Raw genomic sequence first — 27898 nt, forward strand, 5'->3', positions numbered from 1 at the left:
ATTATGTATCTTGTGTTTTTATTTTGTATTTTTATGCTGTGAGGCACTCTGAGATCTTCTGGTGAAAGTCATTATACGAATGTAATAAATTAAATGGCAAAGTAGTCATAAACAATAAATAAAACTTTAGAATACACAACCAGACTGAAGAATACCCACATAAATCATGAGAAGTTCTAAACTATACAAAAACCTACAGCTACAACTCCCCCCCCCCAACCTGCTAAACCCAAGTCTCTGTTCAGCAGCCTCAGCTTTTGTAGCTGGAGTCCATCTGTACATCCATCACCCTGGACCAAAGGATTCCCTGGGAAGCTGGCGGACTCTCCTTGCTTGGAGGTCTTTAAACAGATGACCACCCGTCGTGGATGCTTCAGCTGAGATTCCTGCATTGCAGGAGGAGGTGCGACTAGATGACCCTGGGAGTGCCCCCAACCCCCCGATTCCCCGCTGGGGTTTCCCCCTTCCAGCTGCTGTTTCCAAGGGAGGGAGCAGCTCAGCTCGCCAGCCAAGAGGGGCCCCCAAATCCTCCTGCTTTGGAGAGGGAGAGAAGGGGTGCACGGCAGGCCAAGGGTTAAGAGGAGCAGAGCTGCATTCCTAGAGCGGACAGGAAAAGTAGAGGAAGCAGGCTGGTCCTCCCGAGCCCCTCCCTCCGCAGCGCCTGCCTTGCTGGAGAGGAAGGGATCTGCCCGCTCTCCGCTGGGATCTGGTGAGCCTCCTCTCCCTTCGCCAGAGGGTGCATCGGGGAGAAGGGGAGGGGGCAGAGGGGGGGGGGGTCTTCCAAATCCATGCAGCGTGGGACCCCCCCCTGCCCCCTCCACGGTAAAAGGTGGAACCGTTCAGGGAGGGGGAAGGTTCCTCCTCCATCTTTTCTTGGGGGCGGAGGAGAAGCAGCTCAGGTTGGGGGCAGGAGCCTTGTGGGGGGAGAGGCGGAGGGGTGGGGCAGCCAGATCACCCGGGTCGCCCTCCTCTGCCCACCTCCCAGCCTGCCAATATCCTTCCTAAATTGTGGTGCCCCTAACTCCAGGTGGGGTCTGCCCAAGGCAGAATAGAGTGGGGCTGTTAATTCCCTTGATCTGGACTCTAGACCTCTGTGGGTGCAGCCTACGAAAACCCCTGCGCTCTCCATCTTACACTTGGGTAGCTGGTTCTCCCTTCCTAAGTGAAGAACCTTACATTTGTCCCTCTGGAAATTCCTGAGTGACATCTGTACTTTCTCTAAGGTCCACCTTTATTTAGAAAGGCAATGTATCACGTCTTGAGAGAAGCGTCATGCACTCCACTTACCTTTGTCTCTTGCAGGAGATATAAGGTTGCTGGCAAGACCTCCTCATCCATCTTTTCTTGGTGGCGGAGAGGAAGCAGCGGCTGTGGAACCAGCTCAGGTAGGGGAAGGGGGCCTTGTGGGGAAAGAGGCGGAGGGGTGGGGCAGCCAGGGGTCCTCTGAAGGAATCTCTTCCTCTTGGCTTCTGTCAAAACTGCCCTTAACAAAGACTGAAAATGTTATTGAGGAAAGTTTATGTGCTGAGAATGAGGAACCTCCACCTCACCTTAATTCTCCTTCTGAATGTTGTTACCGCTATTTATCAATCGTTGCAGCCTTATTTGTCTATTTATTGTGAAATCCTAAAATACGCTTCTCAACAGTTTGCAAACCATTAAAAAACCCCACAGTAACCAGGACTAAGGCTGGGCAATAACTGCTTTTCAACATCTAAGGTACCGCCAGCTAAACACCACACTAGGGTGGTATATCACTATATTGGAAAGGAGCCCATTTCAAAGCAGCAGTGGGTGACGCACCCGCTGCCTTAAGACAGGCAAGGGGGACTGGGGAGGCTCAGCTGGGGGGCAGGAGGGCTTCTTTGGGTCTTCTCGTTCCCCAGCTGAGCAAGCCCCATGTCCCACTGGTGCGCGTCCAGGCCTAACCAGGATTCGCCTAACCAGCCCCATCTGTTTCCCCAGCACCTGCGCATTGTCCCCCATGTGCTCCTTGAAGTTCACCTTGGGGCATTGGGAGAACAATGCACACAACAAAACAAACAATAAAATAATTCCATTACGATGTTAAAAGAAGCGCCCATACTTAAAATGTGCGGCAAAACAATCCCATTAAAACAGTGCGGTACTTAACAGGCAGGAAACGGAAAAAAACCCCCAAAATTCATAGAGGATAATCTTCATACTGGCTAAGAGGAAGACCTTTCTCTCTCTCTTTTTTAAGAGTTCACTGTCCTTTGAAGACATAGCTGTTCGTTTCCGGCGTGAGCAGTGGGCGTTGCTGGATCCTGGAGAGCTCTGCAAAGGGAAGCTATCGTTGAGAATTGTGGGATCATGGCCTCTCTGGGTAAGGCTGCCTGATGAAGCTTAATACAGTGGTACCTCGGGTTAAGTACTTAATTGGTTCCGGAGGTCCATTCTTAACCTGAAACTGTTCTTAACCTGAAGCACCACTTTAGCTAATGGGGCCTCCTGCTGCACAATTTCTGTTCTCATCCTGAAGCAAAGTTCTTAACCCGAGGTAATATTTCTAGGTTAGCGGAGTCTGTAACCTGAAGTGTATGTAACCTAAGGTACCACTGTATCTGTTTTGAAATTCCATACATATATGTGGTGAACCTCCCAGATTTTGATGGAGCTGAACAGCGCCACCTACAGCATCTGGGATTCTTGCATCCACACAATTTACCATATTTTTCGCACCATAGGGCGCACCGGACCATAGGGCGCACCCAGTTTTTAGGGGGGGAAATTCCCCCCCCCAGCCCCAAAGAGCAGCTTACAGGCTGCACACAACCTCTCCCTGCCAGAGGGGTTGCGCGCAGCTATGGAACAAGCCAAGGCAGCGAGTGGGATGGATCCCGCTCGCTGTTTTGGCTTCCCCTTTAGCCCCGTGCAGCCTCTACCTCCTGGGAGAGGCTGCGTGAGGCTAAAGAATCCATAGCCCCGTGCAGCCTCTCCCTGCCAGAGGGGTTGTGCACAGCTATGGAAGAAGGCAAGGCAGCAAGCGGGATGGATCCCGCTCGCTGTTTTGGCTTCCCCTTTAGCCCCGTGCAGCCTCTCCTTGCCGGGAGACGCTGCGCAGGGCTAAAGAAGCCATAGCCCCGTGCAGCCTCTCCCTGCCGGAGGGGTTGCGCACGGCTATGGCACAAGCCTGCATTCGCTCCATAGGACGCACACACATTTCCCCTCAATTTTGGGAGAGGAAAAACTGCGTCCAATAGAGCGAAAAATACGGTACCTTGAATGGAGGCTACTGAATGTTTTGCCTGCCAGTATTCTTCCACCACTTATGCCTTTTTAAACAAGGATCAGGCTGGTGTGAACTGGCCAGGCCTTTTTTTAAAGCAGGCTTCAGAGTGGTTATGGAAGTGGATGTAGCTTCAGTCCTTTTTATTATTATTATTATTGAAAGTTTTCAACATACAATGCAACAAAAACCAAGCTAATGTAAATATAGAGAAGAAAACAACAGAACTGAAAAAGACAAAAAAGTTAAGTATTATAAAAACGGAGAAGGAAAAGATGGAACCAGGTAATGCCTTCTTTCTTAAGAGGCATTAACGCTTTATATAAGGAACAATGGACAAAGATTATAATAAACAATGTTGTCTCAGCGAAATGTAACATTAGGAAAGGAAAAAAACCAGTGGTGCCCACTCTCTCTGTTATTATTTATCCTTACCTTAGAAATTTTACTGTAAATATTAGGAATAATGACAAAAATAGGGGAATAAAAGTCGGCAAACAAAATTATAAAACAAAAGATGATATTGTCTTAACCCTGGAAGAACCTCTAGAAGGTATATTAGAGTTATTAAAGGAGATAATTGAATTTGGAAAATTGGCGGGTTTTAAAATAAATAAAGATGAAACCAAAATGTTAGTTAAAAACATGGATAACCAAGCTAAAATGAATTTAGGGGAAATTACTGGCTGGGAAATAGAGAAAGAAGAGAAGTGTTTAGGAATGTGGGTATCGACAAACGATCATAATGTCTATAATGATAACTATGTGAAAACTGTTAGGAGTGTCCTACTCTTGTGTAGGACTCTGGCAGAGGCACATGCCTGACTGGCATGTTCTCTCCCTCCTGGTCGATCACTCGGGAGCTTCAAAAGCTTTCTTCTGCCCGAACATCACAGCAACTAATGCCAAAAGGCATCAGCACACTTAAGATCCGCAGAGTATTCGCAGTTTGCGTAAGAGAACCAGTAGCACAGCGTTTTGCCTAATCTATTGACATATAATACACTCGGAGCATTCTGACTCAGCTCCATCCTCTTTCTCATCACACAGCAGAGAGAGAAAACAAAGGACAATAGTCCCGCTTCACAGAACACAGTAGCACAAATATCCTGTCTCCGTCACTTCCCACATTGTGGAATGCAAAACATACACCGTCACATGATAGACAACAATCCCATGACTGCAGACACGGGAAATGAATCTCCAACAAAAACTTGGGGAAATTTTTAAAAAAGATTTAGATACACGGGACAGAATGCAATGGGGAGAATTGTGGCAATAAAAATGAATATTCTCCCAAAAATTCTATTTTTATTCCAAACAATCCCAATACTTAATGACACACGATGCCTAAAAGATTGACAAAAAGGACCTGTTTAAGTTTATTCAGAGGGGCAATAAACCTAGGATAAAACATAAGATTCTCATTGATATAAAAGACAAAGGAGGGTCTGCACTCCCATAGTTGGAATTGTATTTTGAAGCTGCCTGCCTGTGTTGGATAAAAGACTGGATACTGCTGGAAACACACAGCTCCTAGACTTGGAGGGTCATGATGTCAAACACAGCTGGCATGCTTGAATCTGGTATGGCAAAGTGGGAAGACGAAAAAGCTTCACCAACCATGCTATTAGAAAGAACTTAATTTAGGGCGTGGGAAAAATACAAAATAGAAAAGAAAACACTTTCAGGAATTGGGGGCTCCATTTCTTGCTGAGGCTCTAATCCATTTCTCTCTTTGCTGCAGATGGTGATGAAATAGAAATGAAGAACAAGGGAGACCATGATGAAATTCCCACAGAGGAGAAACCAAGTAAATATCTGGAATGTGGAAAGAGTCAAAGCTCCCAATTAGCTTCCCAAAAAAGGACTCCCACTGGGAAGAAACCCTACCAGTGCTTGGACTGTGGGAAGAGCTTCAATCAGAGGGGTCATCTCACTATCCATGAAAGAATTCATACAGGGGAGAAACCGTATAAGTGCTTGGAATGTGGGAAGAGCTTTAGTTACAGGTGCAGCCTCACTTCCCATCAAAGAATTCACACAGGGGAGAAACCTTATCAGTGCGTGGAATGTGGAAAGAGGTTCATTCGGGGGGAACAACTCATGATCCACCAAAGAATTCACACAGGGGAGAAACCTTTTCAGTGCTTGGAATGTGGAAAGAGCTTCAGTCAAAGCGCCACTCTCACTTCCCATCAAAGAATTCATACAAGAGAAAAACCTTATCAGTGTTTGGAATGTGGGCAGAGCTTCAACTGGAAATATAATCTCACTTCCCATCAAAGAATTCATAGAAGAGAAAAACCTTATCAGTGCTTAGAATGTGGGCAGAGCTTCAGGGAAAGCGCCAAGCTCACTTCCCATCAAAGAATTCACACAGGGGAGAAACCCTATCAGTGCTTGGAATGTGGGAAGAGCTTTAAACAGAAGGGAGGTCTAACTTCCCATCAAATAATTCATACAGGGGAGAAACCATTTCAGTGCAGGGAATGTGGGAGGAGATTCACTCATAGTGGCAATCTCACTTCCCATGAAAGAACACATACCTGGGAGAGCCCATATAAATGCTTGGAATGTGGAAGAAGTTTCAGTCAGGACTCCTATCTCATTTCCCATCAAATTATTCATACAGGGGCAAGACCATATAAATGCTTGGAATGTGGAAAGAGTTTTAGTCAGGAGTCCTATCTCACCTCCCATAAAAGAACTCATAGCGGGGAGAATCACAGTCTCCCAGAATCTTTGAGCTGTTGCATTGGATTGGATGGTGAGGGTCGTCTTCTCCAACCCCCTGATATTCAACAAAAGCAGTCATGACAGATGGCCATCCAACCTTTGCTTAAAATGTTCAATTCAAGAAGAGTCCACCACGTGAACTAGTTTGTTCCAAAGTCAAACAGTTCTTACTGTCAAAAAATTCTGCCTGATGTTTAATCAGACTCTCCTTACTTGTATCTTGAACGCATTGGTGTGGGTCCTTCCCACGAAAAAGCAAGTTTGCTTGGTTTGGGTCCTTTCACTGGAGCAGGAGAAAGCAAGCTTGCTCCCTCTTCCATGGCCCAGCTCTTTAGATACTGGAAGACGGCTTTCACATCTCCTTCTCAATCTTCTCTTCTCCATGATAAACATCCCCATCTCCCTCAACTGTTCCTCATTAGGCTTGGTCTCCAGACCCTTGATCGCCTTGGTCTCCCTCCTCTGCAGCCATTCCAGCTCATCAGGGATGAAGCTCATTCAGAATCTGGCACAAAAGGTTTGGTTCGAGACATCAAAGCCACTGTGGAGATACAAAGGAAGCAGCTTGCAAAAGGGATGGAGGTAACCCAAAATGCATCATCCGTAATGAAGTGCATAAACTGCGTTACTGAGAGGAAGCTGAAACCTCCTTTCCCGCCATGTTGGCAACATATCTTTCCTGCATTTCAAGGGGTTTGACTAAAGGACGCTATGTGCTCCTTCCAGCTCTACAGTGCTATGATTCTATTCTCCTGTCTTGATGCAGCTTAGAATAGCATTAGCCTTTCTTTGTTGGTGCTTCACTCTGTTGACATAAGAGCCCTGGATGCTTTCTATGTGTACTACTGGCTAGCTAGTTGTCCCTTATCTTATATTTGTGCAGCTGGTTGTGCCTGCCTAAATGCACATCCTGACATTTGTCCTTATTGGAATTCATGAATTGCATTCCTATAACACCCTGTCCTTGAAGGTGGTGTTACACGGTTCTTCCCTATCTCATTTAATGCTGACTATATAATCCTGTGAGGTAAGTTTGGCTGTGAAGCAGTTCCTGGCCTCCAAGTTCACACAGTGAGCTTCATGGCTGAGTGGGGATTTGAACCCAGGTCTGCCAGGTCATAGTCCAGCACTCAACCACTATATCACACTAGCTCTATAATGAAACTCTCAGAAAGTGTGCATGCATTTTTTATTTTTATATTGTATTTTTACACCATGAATCGCCCTGAGATCTTTGAATGAAGGGTGGTATAATATTTTACAAACAGCCAAATAAATAGATAAAATTAAAGTCGTTAGAAATAATTCATAAAAAATACACAACCAAACTGAAGAATAGCCACATAAATCACAAGATGTAAAATAAAGATACAAATACCAAGCTCAGAACGCCCGACCATACCTCCTAAGTCCACGGGTTTATTCAGTAGCCTCAGCTTTCGTAGCTGGAGTCAGTCCGTCCACCAGTCACTCTAGGGCCTACTCTTCCAGGCCACTTGTGAAAAGGCCTACAAGGCAGGGAGCAGGTCTTCCAGGATTCACGGCCAAGATGGTATCTGGCCTTTTCAGTAGAGACAGTTGGAGTGGGGAGTGAGGGGGTAGTAGCAGGGTTGGTTAGAGCAGTAGAACAGGAACAGCATAATAATGCCCCTTGTTTCAGTTTTAATAAAAAAAAGAAACAGGAACATCTGAAAGGAAACAGGAACATCTTTTTTTTTAAAAAAAAGGAACAGGAACATCTGAAAGCACATGCTTATGTACACAAAGTTACCTTGAACTTCTTGTTTATTATTTAATAAATCAGTTATACTCCAGACACCTCATTCCTTCGTATGTTGGTTGTGAGTGTTCAGATAAGAGTCATCGGGGTGGCAGCGGGAAGAAAGGGGGTTATTGGTGAAAGACCCAGTAAAGACTGAGCTCATAGCTGGGCCCCTTGAATACAGTGGGAAGGTGGCGCAGGAGGGTGTGGGCACTGCCAGAGCGAAGGTGGTGGCGGCACAACATGGGGAGATAAACTCAGCCTCTACCTGGTACATTCTGAAGTGTTCAAAATGCTTCATAAAAAGAAACTCTTACAACATACCGTATTTTTCGCCCTATAGGGCGCACTTTTCCCCCTCCAAAAATGAAGGGGAAATGTGTGTGCGACCTATGGGGCGAATGCAGGCTTTCACTGAAGCCTGGAGAGCAAGAGGGGTCGGTGTCTGCACCCCGAAGCCTGGGGGGCGCTGAGCTCAGTGCCCCCCAGGCTTCGCGCAGCTCTCTGCAAGCCTTGCGGATAGCAGCCTGTTGTAGGGGCTGGGGTCGGGGGAAGCTCGGGCTTCCCCCGCCCCAGCCCCGCGCCTGGGGTGAAATAATTTTTTTTCTTTATTCCCCCCCAAAAAAACTAGGTGCGCCCTATGGGCCGATGTGCCCTATGGGGCGAAAAAGACGGTACCTGTGAGGTGAACCGGTAGCATGACCCCAATAATGCTACTGTGGCTTCACTGTCTTTCTCCTAGTTATGGCAGGTGTTGCAGTTAAATACTTTTGAAACAGCCCCACTCTTAGAGGAAGGGGGGTGCGGTGAGGGTGGGCTGCCCCGAGTGTCATCCCTGGGGGGGGGTGACATTGCCCCCCTGGACACTTGCCACAGGTAGCTCCCCTGTGGGTGGCTAGCCCTGCCCCAGGTGCACAGCTTGTGTGCTGCTCCAGGTGCCAGAGCAGCTAGCTCTGCCTCTGCATGGCCCTGGTTCCTTCACAGCCTAATACTTTCCCTCAGCCTCCCTCTCTCCTCTCAGCAATGCCCCTCCTGAGGCGTTTTATTTTTTGCGCCAGACCCAGGGGATCCCTCGGCCCTCTTCTTTCTCTCCCCTCCGGCCTGGAAGGAGACTCCCAGAGCCTGTCTCCCCCCCGACTCAGCCTCGCTTTCCCCCCTAGCCCCTCTTCCTCGCTCAGCTGCCAGGCTCCTTCTTTTGGCCACAGAGATTCTCCTCAGGGAGCATCTTCCACCCAGACCAGAGCCACTGCTCCACTGCTCCCTCAGACACAGCCTCTCAGTCGTCGTCATCATCATCATCATCATCATCATCATCATCATCATATTCTTCTTCTTCTTCTTCTTCTTCTTCTTCCTCCCTTCCTCCCTTCTCTGCTCCAGCCTCCAAACTCCCTCAGAAAAGGCGCCTCTCATCTTCCCGCCAAAAGGGCTGGCTCCGCCCCCTGCCTCCGGCTGGCCAATCAGAGAGAGGCTCCAGCCCCCTGGTGGCGTTTCTGAGGGACTGCAGCTCCAGACTCTGCCGAGGCTCAGCTGTCCATCTCTTTCTCTCCCCTCCCCCCGCCCCCCTTAGCATTGCCTCCTCGCTGCTTTCTGACACTGTGCCTTGAAAGGGGGGCTGCTCTGAGGGGGGCTGAGCTCTGTCTCCCCTCGAGCCGGAAAGGCGCCTGGGACTTGGCCCTCATTGCTGGGGCAGAAGGGAGGGGCAGGCAAAGAGAAGAAGAGAGAAAACAACCCGCGGAGGAAGGGGGTCCCCCCAACCCCCCCCCGATTCCCCGCTGGGGTTTCCCCCTTCCAGCTCCCCTCCAGCTGCTGTTTCCAAGGGAGGGAGCAGCGCAGCTCGCCAGCCAAGAGGGGCCCCAAATCCTCCCTGGCGGGGATGGCGAGGCTCCTGCTTTGGAGAGAGAGGGAAGGCGGCAGGCCAAGGGTTAAGAGGAGCGGAGCTGCCTTCCTAGAGCGGACAGGAAAAGAAGGGGAAGCAGGCTGGTCCTCCCGAGCCCAAGCCCCTCCCTCCGCAGCGCCTGCCTTGCTGGAGAGGAAGGGATCTGCCCGCTCTCCTCTGGGATCTGGTGAGCCTCCTCTCCCTTCCCCAGAGGGTGCATTGGGGAGAAGGGGAGGGGGCAGAGGGGGGGGTCTTCCAAATCCATGCAGCGTGGGACCCCCCCCTGCCCCCTCCCCGGTAAAAGGGGCAGGACCCAGTGAAGTCCAGTCCCAGGGGATTCTGATTGGAGGGAGCCGGCCTTTGTCAGGTGACCAGCAGGACTAACCCGCTTCTCCCGCAGCCGGACACCGTGCGGAGTCACAGCAGTACCTATTGATCTACTCGCTTTCAACCCTGCTAGGTTGGCGGGAGCTCCCCCCGTCTTGCAAATTTGAACTGCTGACCTCCTGATCAAGAAGCTCAAGAGACCCCAGGACAGTCCTCTAGTCCAACCCTGTGCAGTGCAGGAATCTCCACTAAAATGCCACCTGGATGTCCTTGGAGAAAGAGAGAGGATAGAAATGTCATAAATACAGAGTGGGACCTCAGCCAGTAATTAGTTTATAATTTGGCTACTGCATTTGGCTGCAGTTTCCAAGGCAGCTCCATGTAGAGGGCAATGCACTCAGCAGATGAGACTTCAGTAGAATCCTAGAATTGTAGAGTTGGAAGGGACCCTGATGGTCATCTAGTCCAACCCCCTGCAATGCAAGAATGTCAAAGCATCCATGACACTTAAAAACTATCCATGGAAGGAGAGTCCACCACCTTACAAGGGGATCTGTTCCACTGTCAAACACACCTTACCCTCAGATGTTTAGACAGAAGCTCCTTGAATACATTGAGTCAATTCCCCTCCTCTCAGGTTCCTTTTTCCCCATCTCCTTCAACCATTCCCCATAAGGCATGGCTTCCAGACCTTTGATCATCCTAGTTGACCTCCTCTGCACACCTTTCAGCTTGTCAATATACTTCTTGAATTGCAGTGTCCAGAACCAGACATGGAGCTCCAGGTGGGGTCTGCCCAAGGCAGAATAGAGTGGCGCTGTAACTTCCATTTATCTGAAAACTAGACTTCTGTGGGTGCAGCTTAGAATTGCATTAGCCTTTTTTGCTGCTGCAGCACACTGTTGACTCATGTTCAGCTTTTGGTCTACGAAAACCCCTACGTTCTCCATCTTACACTTGTGTAGCTGGTTCTTCCTGCCTAAGTGAAGAACCTTACATTTGTCCCTCTGGAAATTCCTGAGTGACATCTGTACTTTCTCTAAGGTCCACCTTTAGTTAGAAAGGCAATGAATCACGTCTTGAGAGAAGCGTCATGCACTCCACTTACCTTTGTCTCTTGCAGGTGATATAAGGTTGCTGGCAAGACCTCCTCATCCATCTTTTCTTGGTGGCGGAGAGGAAGCAGTGACTGTGGAACCAGCTCAGGTAGGGGAAGGGGGCCTTGTGGGGAAAGAGGCGGAGGGGTGGGGCAGGCAGGGCGCCTCTGAAGGAATCTCTCACCTCTTCCTCTTGGCTTCTGTCAAAACTGCCCTTAACAAAGACTGACAATGTTATTGAAGAAGATTTATGTACTGAGATTAAGGAACATCCACCTCACCTTAATTCTTCTTCTGAATGTTGTTACCATCATTTATTGATCATTGCTGTTTTATTTGTCTACTTATTGTGGAATACTAAAATACATTTCTCATCAGTTTGCCAACCATAAAAAACAGTAACTATGATTCACCTAACCAGCCAAATCTATTGCCCAGTGGGGCTTTCCCACCCCTTCTACGTTGTGCCCCATGGGGCCCTGGAGTTGGCCTAATGCACACAATGAAACACACAAAAATAATTCCATTAAGACGGTAAAAGCAGCATCCATACTTAAACAGTGTGGTAAAAGAATCCCATTAAAACTGTGCAGTACTTAACAGGCAGGAAACAACAAAACAATTCATAGCAGATAATCGTTATTCTGGCTAAGAGGAGGACCTCTCTCTCTCTCTCTCTCTCTTTTTAACAGTTCACTGTTCTCTGAAGACGTCGCTGTTTGTTTCACGGGTGAGCAGTGGGCATTACTGGATCCTGACCAGAGAGCTCTGCATACAGAAGTTATAAAGGAGAATTGTGGGATCATGGCCTTTCTCGGTAAGGTTCCCTGTTGGAACTTTGTTTTGATATTCCGTATATATACCTATGTGGTGAACCTCCTAGACTTTGATGGAGCTGAACCGCACCACCTACAGCATCTGGGATTCTCAAACCCACACAATTTACCTTGAATGGTGCACCGTTGACTGTTTTGCCTGTGAATATTATTACTCCATTTATGCCTTTTTAAACAAGGATCAGGCTGGTATGAACTGCCCAGACCTTTTTAAATGTAGACTTCAGAGTGGTTAGTGAAACGGATATAGCTTCTATAATAATAATAATAATAATAATAATAATAATAATAATAATAATAATAATTTATTATTTATACCCCGCCCATCTGGCTGGGTTTCCCCAGCCACTCTGGGTGGCTTCCAACAAAGATGAAAGATACACTAAAATGTCACATATTAAAAGCTTCCCTGAACAGGGCTGCCTTCAGATGTCTTCTGAATGTCAGGTAGATGTTTATCGCTTTGACATCTGATGGGAGGGCGTTCCACAGGGCAGGCGCCACTACCGAGAAGGCCCTCTGCCTGGTTCCCTGTAACTTGGCCTCTCGCAGGGAGGGAACCACCAGAAGGCCCTCGGAGCAGGACCTCAGTGTCCGGGCAGAACGATGGGGGAGGAGACACTCCTTCTGTCAGGTTTTATTTTTTAATTGAAAGTATTCAACATAGAATAAATACCAAGCTAATCTAAATAAAGATAGAGAAGAAAATAAAAACAAAAAAGAGAGAAACCAATATCTCTTTGCTATTCTCTGAAACTTGCTGCATTGTCAGTCACTGGAGCTGGTTGGAATAATTCGGGATTCAATGTGGTTACCTGGACTGTCAGATTTTCTGTTTCTGCTTGTCAGTTTTGGGTGACCAAAGAAACTACTGACCTTGGAGATGGTGCGGTTTCCATGATAAGGCCAAAAAAAACCCATCGTCCCAGAAAACAGCCAGGCCTTTTGAGTCAGGTTGCCATCAATATCTCAGTGAATGCCAGTCCAGAAAGGCAGTGATTCCTTTACTAAGACCTCACATCTAATTCCCCATAGGGCTTCCTACAATAGAAGCAGTGGTGTGCTTTATTCAATAATTGTGGACTCTCCTTCCTCCTGATGCTCAAATCCATATCTCTCTTTGTTGCAGGTGGTGATGAATTAGAAACTAAGAACCAGCGAATTCGTGACAAAATCCACACAGTGGAGAACCCATGTCAAAATGAGGAGTGTGGAGAGAGCTCTCATTCCTCATCCCATCCAAGAAATCCCATTGGGAAGAAACCGTATCAGTGCTTGGAATGTGGAAAGAGCTTCCATCAGAGGTCCCATCTCACGGCCCATCAAAGAATTCACACAGGGGAGAAACCCTATCAGTGCTTGGAATGTGGAAAGAGCTTCAACATGAAACAAAATCTCACTACCCATCAAAGAATTCATAAAGGAGAGAAACCTTATCAGTGCTTGGAATGTGGGAAGAGCTTCAGTACAAAGGCCTATGTCACTTCCCATCAAAAAATCCATACAAGGGAGAAACCATATAAGTGCTGGGAATGTGGAAAAAGCTTTGACTGGAAATATAATCTCACTTCCCATCAAAGAATTCATACAAAACCTTTTCAGTGCTTGGAATGTGGAAAGAGCTTCAGTGAAAGCATCAAACTCACTGCCCATCAAATAATTCATACAGGGGAGAAACCATTTCAGTGCTTGGAATGTGGAAAGAGCTTCTCTCGGAGCGACTCTTTCACTTTCCATCAAAGAACTCATACAGGGGAGAAACCCTATCAGTGCTTGGAATGTGGAATGAGATTCACTCAGAAAGGAAGTCTCACTTCCCATCAAAGAACTCATAGCTGGGAGAGTCCACATAAATGCTTGGAATGTGGAAGGACTTTTAGTCAGGACTCCCATCTCATTTCCCATCAAATAATTCATACAATGGAGAGACCGTATAAATGCTTGGAATGCGGAGAGTGTTTTAGTCAGGAGTCCTTTCTCACTTCCCATCAAAGAACTCACAGCGGGGAGAATCAGATTCCCCAGGAATCATTGAATTGTTGCATTGGATTGGATGGTGAGAGTCATCTTCTCCAACACCCTGCAATGAAGGATTTTCAGCAAAAGAGTTCATGACAGATGGCCACCAAACCTTTGAGACCTTTGGGTGAAAGCCATCATACAAATGTAATAAATCAAATAAATAGCAAAGCAGTCGTAAACAATAAAACAGCAGAATACACAACCGAATTGAAGAATAACCACACAAATCACAACAAGATCTAAAATAAATATTCAAAACCCTACAACAACAACCCCCCCCCCCAAAAAAAATATCCTAAGCCAAAGAGTCTGTTCAGCAGCCCAGCTTTTGTAGCTGGAGTCTCTCCTTCCATCCATCTCACTCGGCCCTTCTCTCCCTATCTAGGTGGGGAAATGCCTGCAAGTCAGGGAGATGGTATTCCAGGACTCGCAGCCAAGATGGTTTTTGGCCTCTTCAGGATAGACTGATGGAGGATGGAGTGAAGAGTGAGAGGGGGTGGTAGTTGTGAAGGAGGGTTGGTTAGATAAGTAGTAGAGGAGTAGAGGAACAGCATAAAGATGCACATTGTTACCATTGTAATTAAGTAAAAAAGAAGCAGGAACATTTGAAACCACATGCTTATGTACACAAACATGAATTTATTTTTCATTTTTCAATAAAACAGGTATACTACACCAGATTTGTAATTCCTTTCTACGTTAGGGGTGAAGTTTTCAGATAGGAGTTCTTTGGGGTGGCAGTGGGAATAAGGGTGTGTTTGGTGAAAGGTAGGGACGCGGGTGGCGCTGTGGGTAAAACCTCAGCGCCTAGGACTTGCCGATCGCATGGTCGGCGGTTCGAATCCCCGCAGCGGGGTGAGCTCCCGTCTTTTGGTCCTAGCTCTTGCCCACGTAGCAGTTTGAAAGCACCCCCGGGTGCAAGTAGATAAATAGGGACCGCTTTCTAGCGGGAAGGTAAACGGCATTTCCGTGCGCTGTGCTGGTGCTGGCTCGCCAGAGCAGCTTCGTCACGCTGGCCACGTGACCCGGAAGTGTCCTCGGACAGCGCTGGCCCCTGGCCTCTTAAGTGAGATGGGCGCACAACCCTAGAGTCGGACACAACTGGCCCATACGGGTAGGGGTACCTTTACCTTTAGGGTTGCCAGTCAAGTAGGATTCCTGACACCTGCAAAGTTGTTGAAGAAACCCAAATTGTTGACTTTCTTGTGGAAATCTCTCCCCCCCCCATAGTGATGTTTAACTTTTTGAGCTGTTTCCACTGCTTTTTCCATCACGTTGCCATACATCTGGTTTTTCCCTGACATTTTGCCAATTTGGCAAAACCCCCAACACCAATTTTACACCCGGAAACTAAGACATGTCAGGAATTTTCCTGACGTATGGCAAGCCTAGAAAGGCACAATAAAGTCCCAGCTTCTAGCTGTGCTCCCTGAATGGATTGGGAATGTGGCACAGGAGTGTGTGGGCCCTGCCAGAACAAAGGGGGTGGTGGCACAACACAAAGAAATAAACTTTGCATTCTGAAATGTTTAAATGTGCTTCAGAAAAACAAACTCTTGCAACATCCCTAAAAGATGGGCCAGTAGTGTTACCCAAATAATGCAGGAGGTTGAAGAGAAGGAGAGGGGTGTAAGTCAGATACTGTTCCCTGCAAGTTGCACACTGTAGCGGATTCACTCTGCTAACTGCCCCCAGTGAAATTTAGCACACCCACCGCATGGTACGCCAATTAAATGAATTTCTGCAATTTTTGTGGGGGTCTTGTGTGAGGGAAACTTCAACTAAGGGAGTCTCAGACAGAATAAGAAAAGTTTGATTTACAAAAAAGCGGTTGGTTGAAACAGTTGGTTCAGGAGATGCATACTTTCAGGTAGAAGTTAGCTTATTTCTTAAATATAAGGATGTCACAGGCTTAAACACAGTACCATATGAACAACTTTTCTTAAACTTCAGTTGCTAAAATGAGCTGTTACACTTCAGGTAGATGTTCCTGTTTCTAGACAAGGTGGGAAAATGCTCAGATCAGTTTTTGTTACTTCCCTCTCGCTCCTTTCCTTAGTTATGGCAGGTGTGGCAGTTCAATCCTTTTAACCAGCCCAGGTTCCTTTCCCTCAGCCTCCCTCTCTCCTCTCAGCAATGGGTTCTTTTGGGCGCCAGACCCAGGGGATCCCTCGACCCCCTTGACTGGCTGGGGATCCTTCTCTCCCCCAGACTCGGCTGTCAGTCACACACACAATCCAGTCTGATATTTGCTGCCTCTTGGCTCCTCTTTGGGGCCCTGGGGCGTCTGCTGAACCTCTTTAGGTGCTGATTTCCTAGTATTGTCTAGTTGTGGCTTTTTAAAATTGTGGTTTGAAAGTGGGGGTGTTTTGGAGGAGCGTTGCGCTCTGCCTGCCTCCTTGAGCTGGAAAAGTGCCTGGGACTTTGCCCTCTTCCTGGGCCAGAAGGAAGGGAATTGCGATGAAGAATGGGCGGAGGGGAGAGAAGAGAAAACAAACCAAAATTAATGAATGCTAGAATGATGTTGGATTGAAATTAAGTGGTTTCTAGCTGTAATGGTACAAAAGAATATGAAAAAATGGTTTTTTATAAGTAAAATTTAATGTTATAATAATTTAAGATTAAAGATCAGGGTAAAATAAAGAGGGAAAGAAACTGCTGAGCTAATAAATAGACCTGGAATACAAAAAAGGGAGGTACGAGGAGGTCCGGGAAACAAGTAAATGAAAAATAAGTGATGAAAAGATTGATTGTTTTTAACTATTTTTTTATTTGTATTTTTTCTTTTTTCTTTTTCTATTTTTGTAATATTGTAAAAACCATAATAAAAAATTTATATAAAAAAAAAGAGAAGAGAAAACAACCCGCGGAGGAAGGGGGTCCCCCCAACCCCCCCCCCCCCGATTCCCCGCTGGGGTTTCCCCCTTCCAGCTCCCCTCCAGCTGCTGTTTCCAAGGGAGGGAGCAGCTCAGCTCGCCAGCCAAGAGGGGCCCCCAAATCCTCCTGCTTTGGAGAGGGAGAGAAGGGGTGCACGGCAGGCCAAGGGTTAAGAGGAGCGGAGCTGCCTTCCTAGAGCGGACAGGAAAAGTAGAGGAAGGAGGCTGGTCCTCCCGAGCCCCTCCCTCCGCAGCGCCTGCCTTGCTGGAGAGGAAGGGATCCACCCGCTCTCCTCTGGGATCTGGTGAGCCTCCTCTCCCTTCCCCAGAGGGTGCATCGGGGAGAAGGGGAGGGGGCAGAGGGGGGGGTCTTCCAAATCCATGCAGCGTGGGACCCCCCCTGCCCCCTCCCCGGTAAAAGGGGCAGGACCCAGTGAAGTCCAGTCCCAGGGGATTCTGGGGTGCGGCTCCCAGCCGGATTGGAGGGAGCCGGCCTTTGTCAGGGGACCAGCAGGACTAACCCGCTTCTCCCGCAGCGGGGCACCGTGCGGAGGGCCAGAGCGCACGGGGTTTACCTTCCCGCTGGAACGGTGCCTATTGATCTATTGCACTGGCATGCTTTCGAAATGCTAGCTTGGCAGGAACCGCCGACCTCACGATCAGCAACCAGAAGAGGCTCAGGGGTTTAGACCACACGGGTCTTCTAGTCCAACCCTGTGCAATGCAGAAATTTCCACTAAAATGTTGGGCGAAATGGGTAGGGGGGTAGACCCAGGGCCGGCTTCAGCATATCCGGCGCAGTGGTGCAAAGATCCCTCCGGCACCCCCCAGACCTTTTATAAGGGGGGGACCCCAAAGTTGTTGACCTTTTTTAGGAAAGGCTGCTCCCACCCTCGCACACAGCCGGACATCGGCTGCCGTGGTGAGATCGTGGTGTGGGGCTGGGCAGCAGCCAGGCGCAATGGGGGCGGCACGGGAGGCAGGCAGGCAGGGGTCTCGTTCGGGCAGGGACAGGCGAAGCAAGCCAGGCCGTCTGCATCGCTGCAGCAGAGAAGCACGCTCGCTCAGCCACAGTCTCACCATCCTTGCTTGGGGAGGAAGGGGGGGGAGCATGACACAGTTCATGTGAAGGAGTGCCGAGGTGGTGGGGGTCAGCGGGAGGAGGTAGGCTCCATGCAAGGCGGTGGAGAAGCAGGGGAAGGAGGGAGGGGTGCTAGGGGCAGCAGTTGCAGCACGTAGCCTTGAGCCCAGGGATCTCTGTTGGAGTGGACGGGGGAAGTGGTGGCAGAGTCAAGTTTATTACAGTGGTGCCTCGCAAGACGAAATTAATTCGTTCTGCGAGTTTTTTCGTCTTGCGAAGCACGGTTTCGGAAAAGTTTTGGAAAAGCTTCAAAAATCACCAAAGTCTTCAAAAACCTCAAAAAAGGCTACCACACCGCGTTCTATGAGTTGCTCCTCGAAGTCAAGTCGCAACTGTATTAACGGTGTTAAGAAAAAGGAAACAAACTTGCAAGACGTTTTCGTCTTGTGAAGCAAGCCCATAGGGAAAATCGTCTTGCAAAGCAACTCAAAAAACCAAAAACCCTTTCGTTCTGCAAGTTTTTCGTCTTGCGAGGCATTCGTCTTGCAAGGTACCACTGAACGTGCAGAGCTTGGGATGTAAGCAGCCGAGGAGGTGGTGTGTTGCGGAGCCAGCAGAGAGAGCTCTGGCCTGTGCGGAAGCATCCGGAGCCTTCCTGCCTCCAACAGGTGCTGGAGGCGCACAGGCACCAAGCCCCCGCTCCGCCTCTCATACCTCCCCGCTCTCCCCTCCCTGGACACTTCGCCTGGCGCCCTCCACTGCTTGGCACCCTGGCTCGCAGCACCACTACGCCCAATAGAAAAGACGTCCCTGGATAGACCCATGGATGCCCCCTGGATCTCCTTGGAGAAAAAGGGGGGGGGGATAGAGATGCCATAAATCAAGTGCGGGAGCTCAGCCCGTAATCTGGCTGCTACATTTTGGACCAGTCTCCCAGTCCTCTTCAAAGGCAGCTCCACGTAGAGTTAAGGTTACCAGATTTTTTTCAATTACTCCGGGAACACTTTTCAACTTCAATGGATTTTGTATGGGGACTGATTTGTAAATCCGGGGACTGTCCCCGGGAAACAGGGACGTCTGGTAACCTGGCAACGCACTCGGCAAAGGAGACTTTAATAGAATTGTGGAGTTGGAAGGGACCCTGAGGGACATCTAGTCAAAACCACGGTAATATAGCCATTTCAATGATAGTATCCATGACGCTTTAAAAACCTCCATGGTAGGAGAGTCCACCACCTTCTGAGGGAGGGTGTTCCATTGCTGAGAATAAGGAACAGCCCCCTCCCCTTATTTTTCCTTCTGAACGTCGCTAGCATTATTTAACAGTAGTTTCTGTTTTATTTTTCTAAATAGTAGAAATACTAAAATATGCTTCCCACCAGTTTCCAGTCCATAAAAAACCGTGGCCAGGATACACGTAACCACATGGGTAGGCAAACTAAGGCCCGGGGGCTGGATCCGGCCCAATTGCCTTCTCAATCCAGCCCATGGACAGTCTGGGAATCAGCATGTTTTTACATGAGTAGAATGTGTGCTTTTATTTAAAATGCATCTCTGGGTTATTTGTGGGGCTTAGGAATTTGTTCATATTTCCCCTTCAAAATATAGTCCAGCCCCCCACAAGGTCTGAGGGACAGTGGACAGGCCCACGGCTGGGAAAGGTTGCTGACCTCTGCCTAACCAGCTCCACCTGTTGCAAAACTGGGCTCCCCCCCCCTCCACCTTGTGTCCCCGTATGCCTCTTGAAGTTGGCCCAATGTACACAACAAAACACAAAATAATTCCAGTAAGATGTTAAAAGGAGCACCCATACTTACAATGTGCAGCAAGAGAATCCCATTAAAACAGCCCAGGTGGGAAACAACAAATCAGTTCATAGGAGATAATCTTTATACTGGCTAAGAGGAGGACCTTTCTCTCTCTTTTTCTTCTTAGATTTCACTGGGCTTTGAAGGCGTCATTGTTCGATTCCTGGGTGAGGAGTGGGCGTTGCTGGACTCTGACCAGAAAGCTCTGCATACAGAAGTCATAGAGGAGAATAATAGGTGATAATTGTGGGATCATGGCCTCTCTTGGTAAGGCTCCCCGCTGGATCAATATGTTTTGAAATTCCATACACATATACCGTATTTTTCCCTCTATAACACGCAGATTTTTTCTCCTAAAAAGGAAGGGGAAATGTCTGTGCGTGTTATGGAGCGAATGTGTGGTCCCTGGAGCCAAAATATCAAGCAAAAGTCAAATCGCGAGTCACGGAGAAGGGAAACCTGAAAAGAGGAAGTGGCAGCTTTCCTGCATTCTGCCTCAGGGTCTTACTGCCCACCCTCCTCTGTTTCGTTGCTGTGATTGCTGAAACGGAACAAAGAGCAGGGAAAGCCCCTCCCCTCCAGGCAAGCAGAGGGGAAAGTGTCGTCTCTGTGCTCCGGTACTGCTGGGGGAGAGGGAGAGAGAGTGGGGGAGGGAGAGGGGGGGAGGGAGAGGAGAGAGAGAGAGAGAGAGAGAGAGAGAGAGAGAGAGAGAGAGAGAGAGAGATGGCTGGCTTGGGGGGGGGAACTTTTGCCTCCCACCCGTTAAATCCCTCTCCAGCATTCTTAGCCAGCTGCTTCTCTGCACACCCCTCTCATGTCCCTTCTTTGTTTTTCCTTCGCTCCCCACTTAAAATGTGGTTACAAAGCATAGATCAACATGGATCCTCTGGATCTTTGCATTGGGTCACCCCAAATTCACCATCAGATCACATAGCATGTCCATGGCTACAGCCTGCACCAAAAAAATCACGCACCCACTGTTGCCAGGGGCTGCAATGGTGCAAAAACGTGGTTAAAAAGCATGGATCCACATGGATCCTCAGGATCTTTGCATTGGGTCACCCCAAATTCACCATCAGATCACATAGCATGTCCATGGCTACAGCCTGCACCAAAAAAATCACGCACCCACTGTTGCCTGGGGCTGCAATGGTGCAAAAACGTGGTTAAAAAGCATGGATCCACATGGATCCTCAGGATCTTTGCATTGGGTCACCCCAAATTCACCATCAGATCACATAGCATGTCCATGGCTACAGCCTGCACCAAAAAAATCACGCACCCACTGTTGCCTGGGGCTGCAATGGTGCAAAAACGTGGTTAAAAAGCATGGATCCACATGGATCCTCAGGATCTTTGCATTGGGTCACCCCAAATTCACCATCAGATCACATAGCATGTCCATGGCTACAGCCTGCACCAAAAAAAGCACGCACCCACTGTTGCCTGGGGCTGCAATGGTGCAAAAACGTGGTTACAAAGCATGGATCCACAGGGATTCTCAGGATCTTTGCATTGGGTCACCCCAAATTCACCATCAGATCACATGTCTGTGGCCACAGCATGAAGCACAAAAATGATACATCCACTGTTTCATTCAGAATGTTTTTTCCCTTGTTTTCCTCCTCTAAAAACGATGTGCGTGTTATGGTCAGGTGCGTGTTATAGAGCGAAAAATACGGTATGTGACGAACCTCCCAGATTTTGATGGACTTTGACAGCGCCACCTACAGCCTTTTTAAACAAGGATCAGGCTGGTCTGAACTGCCCAGTCCTTTTTAAATGTAGGTTTCAGAGTGGTTAGGGAAAGTGAAGTAGCTTGTTGTTGTAAGTTTTCAATAGAATTAAAAACCAACTAATCTATATAAACATAGAGAAGAAAAGAACAGTAACAAAGAGAGAAAGAAAAAACAGAAAACAGGGGAAAGAGAGTGAGCGAGAAGAAAAATAAAATACAGTGCCCTCTACCAGTGGTAGATCTTAACCCTTATCGAGGCTTCCAGCTCTCACCAGGGAACTTCCCTTTCTTCTCCCAACCTCCTTCCCTGGGAGATGATCCCTTCCCTGCCTCTCCCGCAGAGTCCTTCATCAGTAATACAGCAGCTTTCTGTGAATATCCTCATCAGACCAGCGTAGAGCACTTCAAAATACGAAATAAAACAAGGACAAAAAGATAACTAACAAAACAAAAAAAAAATGGAGTAAAGCTACAGTAAGTATCATTGAAAAAGGAAAACAGAAATAAAGGAAATAAATAGAGAAGACTTCCCATTCTCCCTCTGCCCATTATGTACTGTATATTCAGATGGTTCAAAGTATTCAGAGCATTCGCTCCAGGATAATATCCAGCTGCATTGCAAGACAGTGCCCAGCTGTTCCTCAGTCTGCTAGGCGGTCTTTTCTCAATCATCAACCCCAGACACCTCAAGTTCGTTCATTTTGCTTTCTACGCAAAAAGTCCAGTTGTTATTATCACTAGCTATCAAGAAAATTCTTCCTCCAGTCCAGTATAACAAATGTTTCTTATCTGGATAATAATCAATAATCCTTTACTTATTATATGTTCATTAATTTGTCCCCAATCCTATCTCCTGTTGGCCATAATGTCCCACCTTGATTTAAGAAGAAAAGTCCTTCCATTTCCACTTCTTTCATTTATTTTTTCTTGTTCTTCCAAATTGCTGCAAATCAATTGCAAACCAATTCATAGAATCATAGAATCATAGAGTTGGAAGAGACCACAAGAGCCATCGAGTCCCTGCCAAGCAGGAAACACCATCAGAGCACTCCTGACATATGGTTGTCAAGCCTCTGCTTAAAGACCTCCAAAGAAGGAGACTCCACCACACTCCTTGGCAGCAAATTCCACTGTCGAACAGCTCTTACTGTCAGGAAGTTCTTCCTAATGTTTAGGTGGAATCTTCTTTCTTGCAGTTTGGATCCATTGCTCCGTGTCCGCTTCTCTGGAGCAGCAGAAAACAACCTTTCTCCCTCCTTATTAATTCAGTTTCATATAATTTTCCCAAACCGGCTTTCCATTCCATGTATATGCCCAAGATGAACCCCTATTGCTGTTTATTGTTCTCAGTTAATATCTAGATAACATCCTCTAAAGGTAAAGGGACCCCTGACCATTAGGTCCAGTTGCAGACGACTCTGTGGTTGCGGCACTCATCTAACTTTATTGGCCGAGGGAGCTGGCGTACAGCTTCCGGGTCATGTGGCCAGCATGACTAAGCCGCTTCTGGCGAACCAGAGCAGCGCACGGAAACGCCGTTTACCTTCCCGCCAGAGCGGTACCTATTTATCTACTTGCACTTTGACGTGCTTTTGAACTGCTGGGTTGGCAGCAGCAGGGACTGAGCAATGGGAGCTCACCCCGTCGCGGGGATTCGAACCGCCAACCTTCTGATCGGCAAGTCCTGGGCTCTGTGGTTTAGACCACAATGCCACCCGCGTCCCTAGTATTAACCAAAATCATTATACATCAGCTGCTCCTTTACATCCCTGCATACAGAAAAAGTGAACCTTAATAAGACTCACCCTGTATATATATTCAATGACAACAGGTGGTTATTATTCCATCTTCCCTTTAAACATTGGCTTGAATTTTAATAAGTTCCATTTTTCAGAGTTCATTGTTGTCTTCCAACTTGTACCTCCGCATTTTCCTTGTTCAGATCCAGTTTTTTTGCTGCTTAACTGCAGCTCTTATGTTCCTGCTCATGCTGCCCAAGGTCACTTCAGATATTCCTCCACAGAGATTACAACCTCAGATAAATCTGGCTCTCAAACAGGATAATTTATCAAACAGCCCGGCCATTAGAGTCTCTGTCCCTCTCCAACACACAGCAGGCACATCCTGTCCTGTACCTCCAGGTCACCTGTTTCGCCTCTATGCCAAGCTGCGTCACACTCCTCTCAACCTCTTCATGGCCTGAGGTCCTTCCATAGTAACAGAGTAGACTGCATTCTTGCTAGTCTGAAGAGTCGTAAATTGCAATTCCTGCGTTTCTCCCTCCAGAAACAGCAAACAATGATTGTAAACACAAATCGAATGACCAATCAGTCAGTCCTTCGTCAGAGGAGGGCAGGCATAGTAAGACTTTTTCAAATTCCCAGTAAAACATAAAAGCATCTGCCCTCCTCTTTCCTCAGCCAAAAGTCCCACATTCTCGACACTTGCTTCTTCTTTTCACTAATCAGGAGAGGGCAGGGAAAGCACAGGGGGAAATAGTGTAACATAAAACAGTCTGCCCCCCCTCCTTCTCTATTCAGGTCTGCTGCAGGGGTTTTCCCATGTTAAAATTCCATTTAAATATCTTCAGAAATTCCAGTTCCTACACGACAGCTGGTTAAGTCGCAGCCTGCGTTGCATATCTTGTCCAGAGAGGGCTCTTAGTTTCATTCAATTAGCCAAATTGAAGGAGGAATCTTTCCACGCTTCATAAAAAGGCTCTGGAGGCTGGTTCTTTGGCAGAGAACTCACTCCCAGTGTCCCCTTCATTTCTTCTTCCATGGAGGCAGTCATGGGGTCAACCAACATCTAGATGCACCTTAGTCTCTCTGATTCTTCCCAGAGACGTCCGGGAGAGGACATGCCTCGTTCTCTCCCTCCCTCTGCCTGAACTTATTCACAATCCCCAGAAGGGTTCTAAAGAACTGCCACCCTTGAATCTGGGTGTTGACCAGAAGCGTAAAAGTCCTTCCATTCCACTTCTTCCATTCCCCCCCCCCCCGACAAGTTTACCAGCTGCTTGGTGGCTTTTCCCCCTGAGTTTACCTCAGTTTGAACAAAAGATCATTTTTCTGCCAGCTCTTTCTCTCCCATCACAGAATGTTTCTTAGTGTTTCTGTCCATGGCTCCTCCATTCCTCTGCTCCAGAATAACGGTTAAGATACAACCTTGATAGAGGGCTTCTTTCTTTTTCTCTTCTTCTGTTATTTGTTTGTTTCTTTTTCCATTTATTCTCTCTGTTTTATTTTTATTTAGTTTGGCTTTCATTGTATTTAACGTTGAAAATCCCTGAAAAGAAACTTCTTATCTCAGTGTGAAAAGTGGCGCCTTCAGAGCATGTGAGGTTCATCCCAATTCATCTCCCAATCTTCAAAGGGAGAGCGTGATACTGGTATCTTTGCCCTGGCTGTCATAAATCATCACATAATCTCTACTGGCAGGGTATTGACAGCCCAAAACTAGCCAGCCTCCCCCACCCTGGAGTCATCACTTCTGTCAAAGACAACTGATATTAGAGATGGAACAGATTCCATGATTGGGCCAAGCAAAATCCATCCCAGAAAAGAGCCAGGGTTTTGGGATCTCAGGTTCCCATAAAGATGTCTCTGAATGCCAGTCAACAAAGGCAGTGAACCCTAAAATAAGTCCTCCATCTATCTCGCTCCAGTTCTTCCTCTCTCACAAGCATTAATGAGCATTGTTCAATAATTAGGGTTCTCCATTTCTTGCTGAGCCTCTAATTCATCTCTCTCTTTGTTGCAGGGGATGATGAATTGGAAATGGAGGACAAGGGAGACCATGATGAAATCCACACAGAGGAGAAACCATATAAAAATTTGGAGTGTGCAAAGAGCTTCAATCAAAGCTCCCATTCAACTTCCCCTCGAAGAAGTCCCATTGGGAAGAAACGCTACCAGTGCTTGGAATGTGGGAAGAGCTTCTGTCGGAGGGGTCATCTCATTATTCATGAAAGAATTCATACTGGGGAGAAACCATATCAGTGTGAGGAATGTCAAAAGTGCTTTAGTCACAGGTCCAGCCTCACTACCCATCAAAGACTTCATACAGGGGAGAAGCCTTATCAGTGCTTGGAATGTGGAAAGAGCTTCAGTCAAAAGTTCCAGCTCATTTCCCATCAACGAATTCATACACGGGAGAAACCTTTTCAATGCCTGGAATGTGGAAAGAGCTTCAGTCACAGGTCCAGCCTCATTTTCCACCAAAGAATTCATACAGGGGAGAAACCTTTTCCATACTTGGATTGTGGAAAGAGCTTCAATCAAAGCTCCCATTCAACTTCCCATCAAAGAAATCCCATTGGGAAGAAACCCTACCAGTGCTCGGAATGTGGAAAGAGTTTCACTCGGAGCGGTCATCTCATTATTCATGAAAGAATTCATACAGGGGAGAAACCATATCAGTGTGAGGAATGTCAAAAGTGCTTCAGTCACAGGTGCAGCTTCATTTCACATCAAAGAATTCATACAGGGGAAAAACCTTATCGGTGCCTGGAATGTGGAAAGAGTTTCAGTCGGAGTGACCTACTCACGGTCCATCAAAGAATTCATACAGGGGAAAAACCTTTTCAGTGCTTGGAATGTGGAAAGAGTTTCAATCAGAGTGCCACCCTTGCTGCCCATCAAAGAATTCATAAAAAACCTTATCAGTGCTCAGAATGTGGAAAGAGCTTCAATGAGAGCACTAAACTCACTTCCCATCAGATTATTCATAGAGGGGAGAGACCTTTTCAGTGCTTTGAATGTGGAAAGAGATTCACACAGAAGGCAGGTCTCACTTCCCATCAAAGAACTCATACCTGGGTGAGCCCACATAAATGCTTGGAATGTGGAAGGAGTTTTAGTCAGGACTCCCATCTCATTTCCCATCAAATAATTCATACAATGGAGAGACCATATAAATGCTTGGAATGTGGAGAGTGTTTTAGTCAGGAGTCCTTTCTCACTTCCCATCAAAGAACTCACAGCGGGGAGAATCAGATTCCCCAAGAATCATTGAATTGTTGCATTGGATTGGACGGTGAGTCCCATCTGCTTGAACCCCCTGCAATGTAGGATTTTCAACAAAAGCATTCATGACAGATGGTCATCCAACCTTTGCTTTAAAACGTTCAATTCACGAAGAGTCCACCCCCACCTGTACTTGTTTGTTCCAGAGTCAAACAGTTCTTGCTGTCAGAAAGTTCTGCCTGATGTTTAGTCAGATTTTCCTTACTTTTATCTTGAATGCATTGGTTTGGGTCCTCCTTCCACCAGAGTAGGAGAAACCAAGTTTACTCACTCTTCATGGCACAACCCTTTAGATATGTCTATCACATCTCCTTCTCCATCTTCTTTCCTCCATAATAAACATCCCAGCTCCCTCAACCATTTCTCCGAAGTCTTGGTTTCCAGAGCCATGATCCCCTTGGTCTTCCTCTTCTACACCCATTCCAGCTTGTCAGGGATGAAGCCGATCCAGAACTCTGGTTCCAAAGGTTTGGCCCCAGAATCATCAAAGCCATTATGGAGACAAAATGTGTGCAACACAACATTCCTGCATTGCAGGGGTTGGACTGGAAGACCCTTGGGGTTCCTTCCAACTGCATGATTCTATGATTGTATGTTGATGCAGCCTAGAATAGCATTAGTTGGGGTTTTTTGCTGCTGCACCTCACTGTTAACTCAATACAAGCTTGTGGTCTACTAAGAGCCCTTGATCCTTTTCCAATATATGCATGTTATTCCTGCCTACGTGCAGAACCTGATATTTGTCCCTACTGAAATTCATTTATTGCATTCAAATACCCCCTTTTCCTCCAAGATGCTGCTACATGGTTCTCCCCCTCCTCTTTTAATCCTTTGTTTCTGTTTTCTGTTGTTACTGTATTTCACCAGATCTTAACCTGTTACAATATTTGTAAGAATGGAATCCCGTCCTTTTTTAATCCTGACAATAACCCTCTGAGTTTGGTCAGGATGTGAAGCAGTGCCTGGCCCGAAAGGACACCTGGTGAGCCTCATGGCCAAGTAGGAATTTGAACCCAGGTCTGCCAAGTCATACTCTGACACTAACCACTATACCACTCTACCTCTGTCATGAGACTCTCAGAAATCGTGCCTTTGTGCGCTTCTGCTTCACGTTTAGGCGCAGTGTTCCGGTGCTTGTTTTTAAAGTGGTATACACCTGTATCAAAATAGTATAATAGTGCAGTTCAGTGCTTTTTTTTGGGGGGGGGGTACACAGGGTACACATACCCCTAAACATTTTGTGAATCCTTGTACTTTTGTCCATTTACTGTATTTATTTTTCCTGATTTGAACTATAAAAATTTTCTTGAGTCAAAATGAGAGCACACCTAAACCTTCTTTTAAGTAAAAAAAAACTGGTGCATTTAAGGTCCTGTCAGCTAGAGAGGCAGAAAGGGAAAGTTTGGGCTGCTGCGTCTGAGTGTTGATTGACTGATAGTCAGAAAGGGGGGTTGAG

General features: G+C 47.1%; 3 protein-coding genes across 3 annotated transcripts in view; 2 read left to right on the plus strand and 1 right to left on the minus strand.

Annotated features, from left to right (window-relative positions):
- ARRB2 (arrestin beta 2) overlaps window positions 1-27898 on the minus strand; it is a 233660-nt gene that overhangs the window by 152894 nt on the left and 52868 nt on the right. The window lies entirely within an intron of this gene.
- Window positions 1-27898, plus strand: part of LOC144325238 (uncharacterized) — a 74463-nt gene that overhangs the window by 11669 nt on the left and 34896 nt on the right. The window lies entirely within an intron of this gene.
- Window positions 935-27759, plus strand: LOC144325035 (uncharacterized). Its single transcript, XM_077916702.1, is given in 12 exon segments — window positions 935-1366; window positions 1369-1385; window positions 2225-2296; window positions 2299-2347; window positions 4998-6063; window positions 11149-11163; window positions 11747-11871; window positions 13020-13999; window positions 17004-17093; window positions 19805-19912; window positions 19914-19944; window positions 25178-27759. Coding segments are annotated over 12 exon segments (3957 nt in total). The 5' UTR covers window positions 935-1272; the 3' UTR covers window positions 26488-27759.

This window comes from Podarcis muralis, chromosome 13 (assembly GCF_964188315.1).
Source record: "Podarcis muralis chromosome 13, rPodMur119.hap1.1, whole genome shotgun sequence".
NCBI classification, from domain to species: Eukaryota; Metazoa; Chordata; class Lepidosauria; order Squamata; family Lacertidae; genus Podarcis; species Podarcis muralis.